We start from the raw sequence: 15,109 nt of genomic DNA, 5'->3' as shown, positions 1-15,109 counted from the left end.
TTTAGATATTTTCATGACAAAGTATCAACTTTGTTTTAACGTCTGGAGTTGAAACATCTTAAACTACATCTCACCATCAATCGGTAGAATCTGGTGTCAAAGGATTTTAAACAGGAATGATGGTGTTTTTTTTATATTGAATTAAAAATGCTTCAAGTCATTTAATATTGAATTAAAAATGCTTTAAAAATATATTGAATTTAAAATGCTTCGATTTTTTTTATATTGAATTTAAAAGTAGTAAAATAACTATTTCAACTATTCAATATTCTGATGGCACCGATTTACTTCCATAATTGTCTCTATTTGTGTATGTTCTATAATCGGCCGCTAGGAGGAGCTAAATATCAAAACGATGAACTGGGCGTTGAACCTTCTCCAGCCTTCAGCCAGGATTAACTCTAACTAATGCTTGTTTGCAGACCTAACAGTCTCAAACAAGGACTGAAGTCGGGTCTAGATGCTGCTCTCAGGACCACAACCCGCTCTGTCTTCACCCAGATGGCGGCATTACATGCAAGCAACAAAAGACTCACCGGTTAGCATTAGCTAGTGTTGTTAGCTAGTGACGTTAGCTAGTGACGTTAGATCTGCTCGTGTGCCTGCTTTGAACGAGAGGTTTTGTCAAATAGTTTGTCGATGTTGTTACTTGAATCCTGCTTTACTGCCATGTGCGAGTTGTAAAGGTTGTCATGTCATTAAAACCATGACGTTATTGTCTTAACGCTTGTTGTGTTTTCATTTTCAAATAAGAGGCTGTCGCGATAATGTGACGTCACGTTGACAGACTTGTTATTGACCTTTTGAAACACGATTAAAAATAAATAAACATATAAGTTGTCTTCAAATTATTTATAGAAATGATGTTATTGTCTTAACGCTTGTTGTGTTTTCATATTTACATAACAGGCTGTCGCGATTATGTGACGTCACGTTGACAGACTTTTTATTGACCTTTTGAAACACGATTAAAAATAAATAAACATACAAGTTGTCTTCAAATTATTAATAAACATGACGTTTTCTTTTTTCAATCATTATTTCCGGTTTAAATATTACACAAGGAGGAGTAGGAGGAGCACTATTCGCGCGGGAAATATCAAACGCGGGAAGATTCTGTTCACTTCTGACCCTGAACAAACATGCCGGTCCTAGGTGTCGTCGATTCGTCCGCCGTCTCTCCATCCAAGAGGCCGAGGCCGGAGGCGAACCCGGTGCTGAGGTTCGCCAAACTCTCGGAACACGCGACGACTCCCACCCGAGGGTCCGCGAGGGCTGCAGGATACGACCTGTACAGGTGCGAAACTGACTCTTTTTTTCTACCGACGCGTCTGTGTTCACGTCTGTGTTCACGTCTGTGTTCACGTCTGTGCTCGTGCTCGTCCCGCAGCGCCTACGACTACACGCTGGGGCCCCTGGACAAGGTCGTGGTGAAGACGGACATTCAGATCGCGGTCCCTCAAGGATGCTATGGACGAGTTGGTGAGTTTTTTTTTAACGGTCGATAAGAAACCAGATTTGGCGCCAATATGTACCTGAGTATGTGTATAAAATCCACAATATATTTACTTTAATGTGCAATGATAACTTGATTTATGTTTGGAGTAAATTAAACCTATATATTTTTTAAAATAAGTAAGTAAGTCATTTTTATTTGTATAGCTCTTTCCCAGACCAGGGTCACAAAGCGCTTTAACGATCAAAACAATATTCAATAAAGTATATACTTTAAAGATCAAGATAAATCTGAAAACACAACAGGAGTTCCAGAAAATAATAATAATAAGCCGGAATAATCTAAAGTTCTTCTAAACTGATGTTCCTCCTTCAGCACCGAGGTCTGGACTGGCTGTGAAATACTTCATTGATGTTGGTGGTGAGTGAGCGTTTGTCCAAAAAAATTAATGCATGAATAAGAGAAACATCAGTTTTAATAATGGAGGCTCATGTTTTCACAGCTGGAGTGGTGGACGAGGACTACAGAGGCAACGTTGGTGTCGTTCTGTTCAACTTCAACAAGGAACCATTTGAAGGTGAGAGAAAATACACATCAGTTGCTGTTGTTTTTAAGGGCATTCACTAGTACTATATGTGTTGCATGAGTACGAAGTCTAGCAGACGACCGTCTAAATGTTACGTAAGTCATGAAGTGAAAACTGACGCCTTGAAATGTTGTTCCTCCTGCAGTGAAAAAAGGCGACAGAGTTGCTCAGCTGGTTTGTGAGAGAATATTCTACCCTGACCTGGTGGAGGAGAAGGTAAAGAATCTTAACGCCATCTCTTTTTTTTTTTTTATTTATATTATCTGCGATTTATGAACCGTCTCCTTTCAGACTTTGGACGAGACCGAGCGTGGAGCAGGTGGATTCGGGTCTACTGGACGCAACTGAAATATTTTAAATAAAGTTGTTTTTTTGTTTGTTAATAAAGTTCATTTTTTCTATTTACACGTCTCATTTTCCTAAACATTTATGAGCAGCTGTTTTAGCAGCATTAAGTTTTCAAATATGTAGCAAATATTTCAGACTGACATGGTAAACTACGTCCAATATTCTTCTCTGCCGCTTACCCTGAAGTGCTGGGATGACTCCAGGATGATGCCTAGTAGCTGGGATGCAGTTCCATTAAACGACCAGGAGAGGGCGGTGCAGGGCAAATAAGTCCTTGAGCGGATTCTGGAGGGCGTTTTCAATACATCCACACCGGAAATGGTTATCTTTTATTGTGAATTAACATGAAACCCTCACTGGTGTGAGCAGGAGGCCAGACTGGAGTCTGCTGCTCCGGTTGTGCAGCACTGATCGTACATGTGAGAGAAATGTGCGGCCGTGGAGGCCTCAGTGCATAATCATGAAGGCCCAGGTTCGGCATCATCAGCATGTGTGTGTGCAGGTGTGTGTGTGTGTGTGTGTGTGTACACAAAGGAAGTAGTTGGTCATTACAAGCACCGTTATAGACCCTACTAATCCAGGGGCTTCCTCTGTTTTTTTTTTTACAAATGCTTGATAGATTAAAAAGTGGCGTTGATTATTACATATAAACACAATGTACACGAGCGTAGAGGAGAGCAGGCGGGATATGGACGTTAGCTGTTTGCAACGGACGTGTCTTCAGAACCACAGATCAGGCGGTGTTTTGTACGGTAGTACAGTGCATTCAAGAGTCTATACGCTTTTCTTTTTTCTTTTTTTTTTTTGTCGCTAGCACCAGTAAATATGTTGTCGTCTTGTAGAGAAGAAGAGTTTAAATATGCAGTAGAAGTCCTTCGAGCTCAGTCATGGCTACATCTCAATAGTCCATCATGGGTTTCTTTTCCTCTCCTCACACGTAACGCCATTTAAATTAAGATCAGGTTTGATTCCATGTTTTGTTCAGTCTCTACCTGAGGGGAGGAAATGAATTGATTCCAGACTATTGGGAACCGTCGTCTTATCCAGGAAGCCAACAGTGCTTCTCACAGTGCCTCGGACCGGCACCTGATTCCACATATCATTATACAACATAATTAAAAAAAACAAAACATTCACACACTGTTTTTGTGCTTCTCACACATCCTGCCGTTGTATCCATGATATGTAGAATCACCTTTGGCGATGGTCTCCCCTCCCCCTCTTGTCTTTTTCTTCTTCTTTCTTTTTTTTTTGGTGGCGAGCCCTTCTCTGTGTAGGAACAAGGAGGAAGTTGCTGTTCACTGCTGACCCAGAGTCAGAAGAGTCAGAGATGTTTGGCCGGGGGATGATGATGGTGAGCTGACCCTGGGTCAGCAGCAGCATCTCAACGTCAGCTTGCTTCGGTCGGTTAATGGAGGATGATCTGCACCCTCATCTTCAGGATGTCTCCCAGCTGTCCCGTGAGGTAGTCTTTGTCGTGCCGGTCCTCCAGCACGTCCAGCTCCTTCTTCCTGTAGAGGGCGACGCTGCTGATGTGGAGGTCGTAGGCTCCGGGGAGGAGGCCCTTCCTCTTGCTCAGGTGCAGGTAGCTGACGCCGTCCCTCTGGTTGATCTTGAAGACGCCGTCGTCGTTGCCGAAGTCGATGCTGTAGCGCACGTGGTCGCTGAGGGTGGACAGGGCCGGGGTGAACTCCAGGATGTGGTCCCTGTTGCTCAGGACGCTGATGTTCAGGTGGAACTTCAGGGTGTCGTCCAGGTCCACGCTGGCCAGGCTGACCATCTCCTGGGTCTCCTGTGAACGGAAGTAAACGTGAAAATATCAACAGTTTCTCCGAAAATATCTTAAATGACTCGGACCTAATGTGACACAAACACTTTTGTAAAGGTTTTTCATATTATGTAAACATACTTGAGATCATGTAGATTTGTGTCATGTTTATGTGAATGTGTTTCAGATTATGGTATCAGTTTCATATTTTGTTTCAGGATTTTGTAATTATATAAAAATGTTACATTTGTTTCAGATTATCTGAATTTATTTCTGTATGTATGTGTGTTGCAGATTTTTTAAATGTAATTTTTTATTTTTTATTTTGTTAATTTGTTATAGTACATGTAAAGTTTTTTTTATGGATTTTTTTAACCAGTCTAACATGTTTTAAATTGGTTTCAGTTTATGTAAATGTTCATTCTCATTATGTAAATTAGTTTTTTTAATTATATCATTTATTTTAAATTTGTAAATTTGATTCAAATTATTTTTTAATTTTGTACATTTGTTTAAACATTTGGAAAATGTGTCGCAAATTTAAAAAAATCTATTATTCAAGTTTGAAAATCAACTTTTCAAATCATCTTTCATCACAGCAGCTCCACCAACCAAACATAGATCAGATGCATCAAGAGTAACTCAGGCTTCTCAGTAAAATCACTACTATATTGTCGACGGGATTAAAAAGAAAAAAATCTCTAACTTGAAACAAGAAAATCTGATTAACGAACATAGCGGCAGTGATGAGTTCACTGAGCAGGAGTGAGACAAAGAAAGCAGTACTGGTGCACAGGTCCAAGAAGTTAGAAAATAAGTTGATATTTTGGGCCCGTTTGGAAGTTTACTTTTATATTTTTGTATTTTTTAAAGAGAGTCTCACAAGCGTCACCTCAGACAACATGTCCTGTACCTGCATGTCTTCTGTTGAATTGGTGCTTCGGCGTTTGCGTCCGTTCTTGGGGTACCCGTTGATCTTGCATTCATAACAGGCCTCATGAGAGAGCGAGTTATCGTCGGCTTCCCCTCCGTGTGGCTCAGCAGAAGAACCTCCGGCGCTGAAGCCCAGACCCGAGACGCAGTGCCTGAAACAAAGACCGCGAGTCATGAGTCCCCCCGACCGATCATCGGGGTCCCACGGCAGACGTACCCTTGTCCTGCTCTGAAGTAGTTGGGCGGGCAGCCGCACAGGTAACCGCCGTCCGTGTTGGAGCAGCCGAACTTGCAGGGGTTGGAGGTGGTGGAGCACTCGTTGACGTCGGAGCAGCCGCCGTGGCCCTGCTCGTAGTTGAAGCCCGTGGGGCAGAGGCAGCGGAAGCTGCCGAGGGTGTTGTGGCACGAAGCTCCGCCGCAGATCTGACTGTTCAGACACTCGTTCTCGTCTGGTGCCATGTTTGTTTGTGGCGTAAACATGGAGGAGGAGGAGAAACACACAAACCTCCGGGTCAGTCTGGACTTTTCAAACTCGGGTAAACATGGTGGTTAAAACCGCTTTGAGAAAATATCCATAAATCTAAACTCATGATATCTTTTTTTCAGGTTTGAAATCATATTTTATTTGTATCATAGTTATTTTATGGTTCGAATTTCAATGACGTGTGAATGAAATAAAATAATTACATTTTTATAATTACAATAAACAAGCAAATATTGACTGCTGTTGTTCATTTTTGTGTTGCAATTAAACCTCCGACCACTAGATGGCAACACTCATTTTGTCCTCTGCCGCCAAAGGAACAATGAATTCCAATGAAATCCCGGCTAGGACTGAGGACGAGAGGATACAGTCGACTCCGGCAGCTTTTAAAAGCTGATGTTACGACTTATTTGAAAAAATGCTACAAACACAGCTACATTAAATCTACATACAATGAACTTCACACCCTCCAGTTCATGTCAACACTGTGCAGAGATCAACTGGTATTGAGGTCAAAGGTCAACAAGCTGTCGCTCACCCACACACTGGTTCCACTGGTAGTGCTGCAGGTAACCCTGAAGACAGCTGCACCGATATCCTCCCACCAGGTTCTGACAGCCGTGTTGACATTTGTGATTCCCGTCGCATTCATCGACATCTGAGGACGAAGTCAAAAGCGTCTTCATTCCCCGATCACAAGAGTTGAATGTTTACACATCATGGCGTCCGCTCACCTTCACAGCTCTGTCCGCCGGTCTCCAGGGAGAATCCTCTCTGGCAATCACAGTTGAAGCTCCCGGGAGAGTTTTGACAAACGCCGTTGGAGCCGCACAGGTTCGGGTCGGACGCACATTCGTTGTTGTCTGTAAGACAATAAGACGATGTTTGTTTTTTCACACATAGATTCAGGTGATTCTTCAGACATCCGAAGATGGGGTAGGTGATATACACAGCGGTGTGAGCAAAATGTATATTAAAACAAAAACCCTTTTTGGATCTATTCCTCAAGAGCAGAACATTTATAGAGCAACTCACCTGTTGATGTTAGTGAGTCTTAAATAGATGTTGGACTCTATTGTATCATCAGTGTCTGTTTGTACAAAACTCTCTTTTCATTGAAATATCTACATTAGAAAATGTGGTTAAGCCCCGCCCACTGAATATACTTTATTATTTATACATATATATATACATATACATATACTTTAATCTCGTTGACCATAACCAGGATTTTCGTCCTCTGCTGTGATTGGTCACGCATCAAGGTTTGTCACCGCTTGTCATCAATCATGAACGTCTCCACCTCCAAGGGACTTGTTGTATAAACAAAGCGGGTTGTGATTACTCTGATCTCGTAACCTCTCGTTTGCTGAGATTTCAGACGGGGGTGAACTTTATAAAGTAATAAGTTCAAAACATGGTCATGATGTTGGACTTACTGCACCCTTACATGAAAACTTTAACATTTGAAACATGTGAGTGAGTCATGAAACTTCTGTTCTATTGATTATAAATGTCTGAAAAGTGATTTATTTTGAAAAAAGATGGTAGTTTCTCTAAAGTCACATTAGTCTGTGACTCTAAAAAAGGTAAAATGCTTGCGTCAGTCGAGTTTACTCAAAAATAAACCTGCGACTATGATTTATTTTTACTGTTTTCATCTGAAGGTTGATCCCTGGATATAATTCCATCATTAAATCGGTCTGCGTTGCAAAAAAAAAACCCTGTTTACAGTTGAAATAGTTCCAGAGAAAAAAAATCTCTTTAATCTTCAAGTTTCAAATTTTCACTTATGAAGGTTCGACTCGTCCTCATGCTCCGATGCTTCAATCTGCCTCTGACTTACTAACTTCATTACTCTTGTGTTTATACGACAACCAAGAGAGACTGAGGCTTCTCTGTCTCCGACGTGATGTGAGGTAGACGGAGAAGCTTTATGGTCTGGAAAAAAAAAAGACGCCGGTCGTCATGACGATCCACTACAATGTTCCATAACAGAGCATCACTGAGCTCCACGGAATGGCCTAATAAGACAAGCGCGATATCAAGCGGTACCACGAGTGTGTCGGTGGTACAAGTGTGAAGGAACTTCTCTATAGAGAAGGAAGTTTTTAATGTGTTGAGTTTGTGTTTGTATTTACCGATGCAGGCGGTGTGATGCTGCGTGAAGCCAGCAGGGCACTTGCAGGTGAAGCCGCCGATGGTGTTCACGCACAAGAACTGACAGTTGTGCTGTTTGGATGAACACTCGTCCAAATCTGCAACACATAAAACACAGTTTAAATCATCCCAAAATGTACATTAAACGTTTTATAGATATTATTACGGCAGACCTGTGCAGTGTGATGAATAAAGACAGTTATGCAAGTGGTCCTCGTGAGGTAGTGGTCAAACTGTGATGAATCCTGACAAGATTATTAATTTAATTTAAATATTTTAACTAGTCTGAGGCTGAGATATTGTTTCAATGTGTATTGTTTGTATTTCATTGATGAGTCTATCTAAAAATATATTTAATTTAAGACTTGAATTTAGTTTTTGTTGATTTGTTAGTCAAAATAATAAATAACATTCAAATGTTGTTTAAATTTTACACATTTTATTAACAATGTATTAAATAACAATCAACAAAAATGTTAAATTAACCTTTTTGAAGCTTCAATTAAATACCCCATCGTATTAGAACCCCCCCGTTTTGTTTTTTATTTTGTATGTTTGTCTTCTGACCCTCACAAAAGTCAAAGGACACACTGCAGTTGAGTAAAACACCTTCTTACTACATGTTCTTTCCAAGGTATACATAAACCTCTCTACTGGTGTTTCTTTGACGCTGACGTCCATCATGGCTCTTGGATTATACTATTATAGTAAAGAACTATAAGACATTTATCATCTAATGAAGCCATTATATTAATAAAAATGTTTTAATTATTTCTGACAATGTGTCCCCAGCATCAATGCTCTGAAGCCTGCCTCATGCAGAACAGGTTTATTAAAATAATAGGATTATTTTAATGCTATTATTTCTAATAGTATTTTTTTTATATACATAGATATATGTTAAATTAAACGTTTTCTATCTGTTTGTATTGTGGACTTGCTGCTGTGACAAATCAGATTTCCACAATATTAGACAAATATCTAATCTAGATAGTATTTAGTGTTTCCTCAGGATGTGAGTCAGTCCGGGTTTTAACCAGTGACCTAAAGAAATCTTACTAGAGATGGAAACTGAGCAAGACAAAGGATGGAAGGTCTTGAACTGTGAGCAGAACTCATCACTACTGGACCTCTGACGTCAAAACTCAGCGAAGCAAGAACTGAACTGGGAAGAGATTAGCGGCGAGTGTTACCTCGGCAGCTCTTCCCATCTTCCTGCAGGATGTATCCTCGAGGGCAGGAGCAGAGGTACCCCCCCTCCGTGTTCTTACAGATGAAGTTACAAGGCTTCGGTGCCTGAATGCACTCGTCCACATCTGCCGGGAGAACACAGGTCGGCTGTTAACACGGAGGAGTTGCTGGTTGAAGGAAAAAACAAGTGATTTAAGTGATTCTTACCAACACAGCGAGTGCCGCTGATGTCGGTGGTGTAGCCGACGGAGCAGGTGCAGCCGTAGGATCCTAAGGTGTTGATGCACTGGCCGTTCTTGCACAAGTTACCCATCACTCGACACTCATCGATGTCTGGACAGAGATGAAAGGTTTGTACAAGTTGTGGAAGAATCAATCAATAGAAAATATAATATAAAATATATTATATGTTTTCTACACAAAAAAAATGTAAAAAAGGATGATATTTCAGGCCATTTACTGGAGGAATAAGATTGATAACTTAAGAAGACAACTATTGATCACTTCTACAATAGTGACATTATTGGTGGTGCTTGTCAACCCGCGAGCCGGGTCTGGCCCTTTAAACTATTTGGACCTGCCTATTTACCCGTAAATAATAAAAGATTTATCAAAAATAAAATAAAACTGTAGTCACTTGGTGTCGCTTTTTGACAAAGGCTGATTTTTTTTACTGTAACCTGCAGTAATGATGATGCAACATGGCCCTTTGAAAGTGACGTGAAGTTGATACAGAAAACGAAACATTTAACGTTTTTATAATATCTACGCAAAGAAAGTGCTATGCTTGCACTTGCTTTTTGTGTCACGATGTCAACAAGGAGTATAACGGAATGAGACGCTCATCTGTTGCTATTTCAATACATAAGTAGTATCAATATGTCGATATATCGTGTTATTCTTTTCCACGATACTGTATCGATATTCGACCGCAATGTATTTTTCAGTTGCTGTTAAACTTACGGCCACTAAATGGCCGCAGTCATTACGTCCTACGCAGCTAAATGAAAATGTAATCGCACAAGAGTTGGATGATGACTGAGGACAAGAGGATACAGTGGACTCCAGCAGCTTTTAAAGCAGATTTTTTCACATATTTTGGTTTAAAAACAAATGAAACCAGTTACGATTTTATCAAGAGTCATTTGGTCTGTGAATTCTACAACATCAGAGTCAGGTACTCAAGTACAATACTGCAAATATATCCTTGTTACTACAGTGTTACAATATTTGTTGTCCCTGTATCTTACTACGCATAGTTTCACGCATCCCTAAATGTTATATATTGTGTATCTTTTTTAAATTTCTTTTGTCTAAATTTCAACAGGACACAGTAGACGATGAGTTTAACAGCTCACAAGCTGCTCAGCCATATCTTGCCCTTAGGAAAGTTCTGAATGAAAATTTGATCTTCCAGTACCTCTGCCATCAGTAGTGTATCCCGGTCCTAGAGGACACATCTTCCTGAAGTGGGTGGTCCCGGGCAGAGGGCAGATCTCACAGTTGGTACCCCAGCCTCGGCCACCGTCGCAGCAGCACTCAGACTTGGTCACCATGTTCCTGTTACTTGATGTCATCTGACACAGTGTGGTCAGGACTTCAGTGAAGCAGAAGCCCTGCCGGTTATCTGGACCACGAAAAGAAGAACGAGGGAGAATGTGAGAGCGAGACAGGCGAACAAACAAAGAGGTGGCAAAGGAAAACAGATCGAGCCACCCAGGCAGGACTTGACCTCAGAGAGCCAGACGCGAGCAGATAACTCGTGGTGTTCTATCGCGACTGTCCGTCAAGGTCGAGATAGTTACGGGTTTTCTTTTGAGTGTTTCTCACCAGCTTTCGCACATCACTGTGCTCCAGACATATATATTTAGGCTTAGGAGGAAACCTTTGAAAAGACCTGCTTTTCACTATCTTGACAGCAACACACATGGTTTGTAACAAGATAGGAGGAGACTTGTCGAAACATACTTTTTTGAGATTCGCTAACACTTTTTGTAAGTGGTTTATAAATCTATTCTATCATTGTTTATGATTTAAAAGTCGACAAAAGCGAAGACTCACCAATACACTCGGTCTGTGTGGGGTTCACCACGAATCCTTGGTCACATTTGCAGCGGAAACTTCCCACAGTGTTCTCACATCGACCATTTTTACAGACGGCCGGTTTGGCGGAACATTCATTCAGATCTGTAGGTGAGGAGGATAAAGACAAATGAATTTTGTTCTGTATTTCAAGGGGGATTTTCATACAGTTAAAAAAGTGCATTGGAATAACATTGTGACTGTGCATACCTTCGCCAAGGAGCTCATTGCACACAGCATCAAATCACATGAATCTCAGTGAATAGTGACCACTAACATGCAGTGTCAGCTTTTTTAGTTATTAGAAACTACAGAGTTAGCATTTAGTAGCTCCTTATTCATTGAGAATCAACACACATTTTTGAAATCTGATCATATGCTGTGTTTTACTGAGTTAAGATTTACAGTTTTGATTTATGTTGCTAGTTTTAAACAGAGCTTTTGTTTGTGAGCAGCAGCTGCTAGAGGCCATACAAGTGAATTAAACATCCATCAAAACCTGGAATGGATTTTGGAATCCTACCAAAATGCAATTGTCAACAGTTTCTGAAAATTTTATTTGAATATGTTGTTTTTTTCAGTTATTTTTCTAAGAGACAGACGTAGATAAAAACATAACCTCTTTAGTGGAGGTAATAACAGAAGGTATGGATGTGCACAAAGGCCCAAAAACACACACTTACTGCGTGTGTTAGGAATAGTTTGGACACAAAAGTCCCATATAAGACATTGTGAGTAATTGCTGACTAGTCATTTTTCTATTCATACTGTGTTATTTCATCTTTATTTCAGAGCTCAAAGGGAAATAAAACCTTGTGTAAATATAGTTCATGGCAAAGTCAATGCACTGGTGGACATGATGTAGACTCACCCATGCATCCTTCTCCAGTGGGCGAGCGAGTGTATCCAGGGGAACAGATGCACATGTATGTACCGATCAGATTCTTACAAGTCATGCCTCTGCTGGCACAGTCGTCCAAACCATCCTCACACTCGTTCTGGTCTGAAAGAGAAAGTGTTTGGTTGGTTTGGTCAAGGTTTCATGCGTGATACGACGACTACAGCGGTGATGTCATGCAGATGCTCTCTCCGAGTCCGAGCCTGCAGCCAGATACCAGCTCTGAAGTGCAAACAGGCGTGAAGTGGGAGAGTTGGTGGTCTGTTTGGAGGTTGGACGTAAACAATGACGATATGGACACTGACTGGTTCCTCCTGTCCACGGCGCTTCTCTGCAAACACGCCCGTTGCCATGGCGACTGACAGCGTCGGTGTAAACAACGAACCGGTCAGCCACAGTTTCAAGAGTGTGTATACGCCGTCAGAGACAAAGAACTCTTGAGCATGTTTTCGGGGATGTTACCTTACGTAACTTTATAGTGAGGCCCGTCTCTACGTGGTACTTTGTGTCTGCCAGCACTTTCCAGTTAATGGACCTTGGCTAGCGGAGTTTACGAGTGAGTCATAGACACGTGGTACCTTTGCACATCCTCTTGTCTTCTCGGAGCACGTAGCCGGTCGGACACTTGCACTCGTACGAGCCCACCACGTTCACGCAGCGGAAGGCGCACAGCAGGGGATTCTGGGAGCACTCGTTGATGTCTGCGGCAGAAAACACAAGAAGTTACATAACTAAGTTACAGTAAGAGATGAATCATCGGCACAAACCTTCGCACGTCATCATGGAGCCCGGCTCGAAGCCATCGTCACATGCACACTCGAAACCGCCGATTACGTTGGTGCATGTTCCGTTACCGCAGGGATTACCGACGTCACACTCGTTGGTATCTGTGGTGGAAAATGTGTAAGAAGGAAAGTCTGGAAGGACACACGAGGACATGACACTTTTCAAGCGTTAAAATGAAAAAAAACGTGCCGACACAGGTGTCTCCTCTCGAGTCCAGTCGATATCCCATCGGACATTCGCAGCGGAACGAGCCGTCCGTGTTGATGCACTGTCCGTTCACACACGGGTCGTTGATGCACTCGTCGATATCTGCCGGCGACATGTCAGAGTTGATTGTCGTCAGCAACAGTAACCGAATGAGGAATCTCACCCTTTGGATTGTCGTCCACTCCTCGGGTGTATCCTATCTTTGAGCAGAGGACTGGGAACGCCTCTGGAAAACAACAAAAAACAGAAAAGATCATTGAAGTAAACGACTTTTCACATCTGGAAATCCTGCTTCATAACACGTACCCTCTCCCTGGGTTGGGCAGATTTCACATGGGTCTCCCCAGCCTTGGCCCGGCATTAGAGTGCAGCAACACGCCTCCTTTGTTGTGTTTTGAGGTTTCGGAGCCTGGCAGCGTCCGTTTTCAAACTTCGTGTAGCAATAGTTAACACGAACATCTGTACACAGGAAGTCATTCAGACATTATTGTACAGATTTATTTGATTATTAACAGTCTTTGGTTTAACTGCCCAAAGTTATTTGAGATCTGGGTGTAAACTATGAACCGACAAAAAGAACTGCTTGAAAAAGTGATGTATTCTTTTACTTTGATGAGCGGGAAAGATGCTGCCACAGAGTACATTTAACATACAGGTTCAGCAACACTAACATAAGCATGGATTTTTGGTCAAAACGTGGCAAATGGGCGGAGCAACTAAAGGGACATGAAAAAAAGTTTTAACAATGTATACTTTTTATGTCGCTTCAGCGGATCAGTACAAATCAAAGGAGCAGTTCATTCAGAAAAATCATGGTGTTTGGACAGAAGACGAAATGTTTTCCTAAAGGAGAATATATTTGCCAATAAAAAACAGAGTAACTGAACATGAGGGAAATCACAGAGACAAAAGAGGAAACAGCTGGAGATAATATTTAAATAAAAAAGCAAGTGAAACAGTAAATTAAATCAACCAAACCAAAAGTTGAATAAATACAGGACTGTATTTAAAAAGGTAAAACCCATATAATCGTATAGTTGAACGCACGATGGGCACAGATATACTAGATGTTCACTGAGATGCAGAATATCTCAAATACAACATATGATATGAAGTTTGTTTGTTGTTTGTTGACCCAACTTTTACTCGGTGATAAATGAGCGATTAAAACATTTTTATTCATGTCAGATATATGTTTTATAACTCACACTTCCCTGTGAGTTTGCACCACTGACCCTGGAAAAGGAATTGAATCACCTCATTGAACTGATGATGTCATCACATCAGTGTTTGAGGGGGAACTCCCTAACTCAGTGCACCACCGCCCAAACCTAGAAACACTTCTTAAAAAAAAAAAAAAAAAAAAAAGGGCATGCACAAGTGAGGAAATGGAAAAGTGATCCTCTTGCAGTAACCTTTGGCCTTGTTTGAGGAGCCACCATGAAGACCCAGATGGAACAAAGTGTGTTATCTACACTGAGCTTTGAAGGTTCCAACAGCAGTAACTGCTGTGTATTCTCCACCAACACTCAGAGACAGACTACACAGAACCAACTACAGTTTACTATTTGCAATGACTGCACCTCATCGTTTGCTCTCTTCTTGATACACGTTTTGTGTTTTTCCAGTTCTGTCAGTAATTTATGAATGTACTAAGACCCGGAGCCAAAATAAAAGTCAAAATCACACACTCACCCAGACATCTGCGCCCTGAAGCAGACAGCTGAAAGCCCTCCGGACACAAGCAGGTGAAGCTTCCCTCAGTGTTGGAGCAGGCTCCAAACGTACAGATCTCAGGAAGCTGCGAGCACTCGTCAATATCTGAGGATGAAATAATGACATGTGACACTTGCATGGATCGTAGTTGCCACTTCGGTTAGAAATTATTCTTATCCGTCAAATAAATAAACCGAGCGAGGTCAAGATGAATTCGATCCGACAAATACGTCATGGGGTGATCTCATTTGATGTCAAATAGTCGTCATGTCACATACTGAGCCATCTCAATGACCAGCTGCTGCTATTATTGATGCTCAGAATTTTAGAGTTTTTCCAGGAACAGAGACTTAAGCAGGAATGTGTTGAAGTCTGCCGAATATCTCTTCATCAGCTCAACTGTATAAACAATCCAGGCCTTCTAGCTCGGGCCCACTCCCACATGTGAAACAGAGAAGAGCAGTTTTGTGCAGCAGCGGGGAAATTGAAGAAGA

General features: G+C 41.5%; 2 protein-coding genes across 2 annotated transcripts in view; one reads left to right on the top strand and one right to left on the bottom strand.

Annotated features, from left to right (window-relative positions):
• The first annotated feature begins 354 nt into the window (after window positions 1-354).
• dut (deoxyuridine triphosphatase) lies at window positions 355-2,443 on the top strand. Its single transcript, XM_087793834.1, has 7 exons — window positions 355-538; window positions 1,156-1,297; window positions 1,391-1,482; window positions 1,832-1,876; window positions 1,959-2,033; window positions 2,188-2,258; window positions 2,334-2,443. The coding sequence occupies exons 1-7, from the start codon at window positions 409-411 to the stop codon at window positions 2,388-2,390; spliced, it is 612 nt and encodes a 203-aa protein (XP_087649960.1). The 5' UTR covers window positions 355-408; the 3' UTR covers window positions 2,391-2,443.
• Window positions 2,444-2,706: 263 nt separating this feature from the next.
• The window catches only part of fbn1 (fibrillin 1), a 52,395-nt gene continuing 39,992 nt past the window's right edge, over window positions 2,707-15,109 (bottom strand). Inside the window, exons 50-66 of the mRNA XM_087793792.1 lie at window positions 14,595-14,720; window positions 13,206-13,358; window positions 13,063-13,125; window positions 12,882-13,001; window positions 12,674-12,793; window positions 12,485-12,607; window positions 11,880-12,011; window positions 10,988-11,113; window positions 10,347-10,553; window positions 9,134-9,259; window positions 8,929-9,051; window positions 7,717-7,833; window positions 6,310-6,438; window positions 6,114-6,233; window positions 5,309-5,540; window positions 5,072-5,243; window positions 2,707-4,182 (exon numbers count right to left, since the gene is read on the bottom strand). Coding sequence (XP_087649918.1) covers window positions 3,799-4,182; window positions 5,072-5,243; window positions 5,309-5,540; window positions 6,114-6,233; window positions 6,310-6,438; window positions 7,717-7,833; window positions 8,929-9,051; window positions 9,134-9,259; window positions 10,347-10,553; window positions 10,988-11,113; window positions 11,880-12,011; window positions 12,485-12,607; window positions 12,674-12,793; window positions 12,882-13,001; window positions 13,063-13,125; window positions 13,206-13,358; window positions 14,595-14,720 — 2,573 coding nt within the window. The 3' untranslated portion in view covers window positions 2,707-3,798. The remainder of the gene's footprint in view (window positions 4,183-5,071; window positions 5,244-5,308; window positions 5,541-6,113; window positions 6,234-6,309; window positions 6,439-7,716; window positions 7,834-8,928; window positions 9,052-9,133; window positions 9,260-10,346; window positions 10,554-10,987; window positions 11,114-11,879; window positions 12,012-12,484; window positions 12,608-12,673; window positions 12,794-12,881; window positions 13,002-13,062; window positions 13,126-13,205; window positions 13,359-14,594; window positions 14,721-15,109) is intronic.

The sequence above is a fragment of the Callionymus lyra genome, chromosome 6, assembly GCF_982586985.1.
Source record: "Callionymus lyra chromosome 6, fCalLyr1.hap1.1, whole genome shotgun sequence".
Taxonomy (NCBI): domain Eukaryota; kingdom Metazoa; phylum Chordata; class Actinopteri; order Syngnathiformes; family Callionymidae; genus Callionymus; species Callionymus lyra.
This window is presented reverse-complemented; position numbering and strand designations above follow the sequence as displayed.

Coding starts and splice junctions, on each gene's coding strand:
- dut (XM_087793834.1), top strand. CDS start 409: ATGCTTGTTTGCAGACCTAACAGTCTCAAACAAGGACTGAAGTCGGGT. Junction 1,877..1,958: donor ATACTTCATTGATGTTGGTG/GTGAGTGAGCGT, acceptor ATGTTTTCACAG/CTGGAGTGGTGGACGAGGAC. Junction 2,259..2,333: donor CTGACCTGGTGGAGGAGAAG/GTAAAGAATCTT, acceptor GTCTCCTTTCAG/ACTTTGGACGAGACCGAGCG.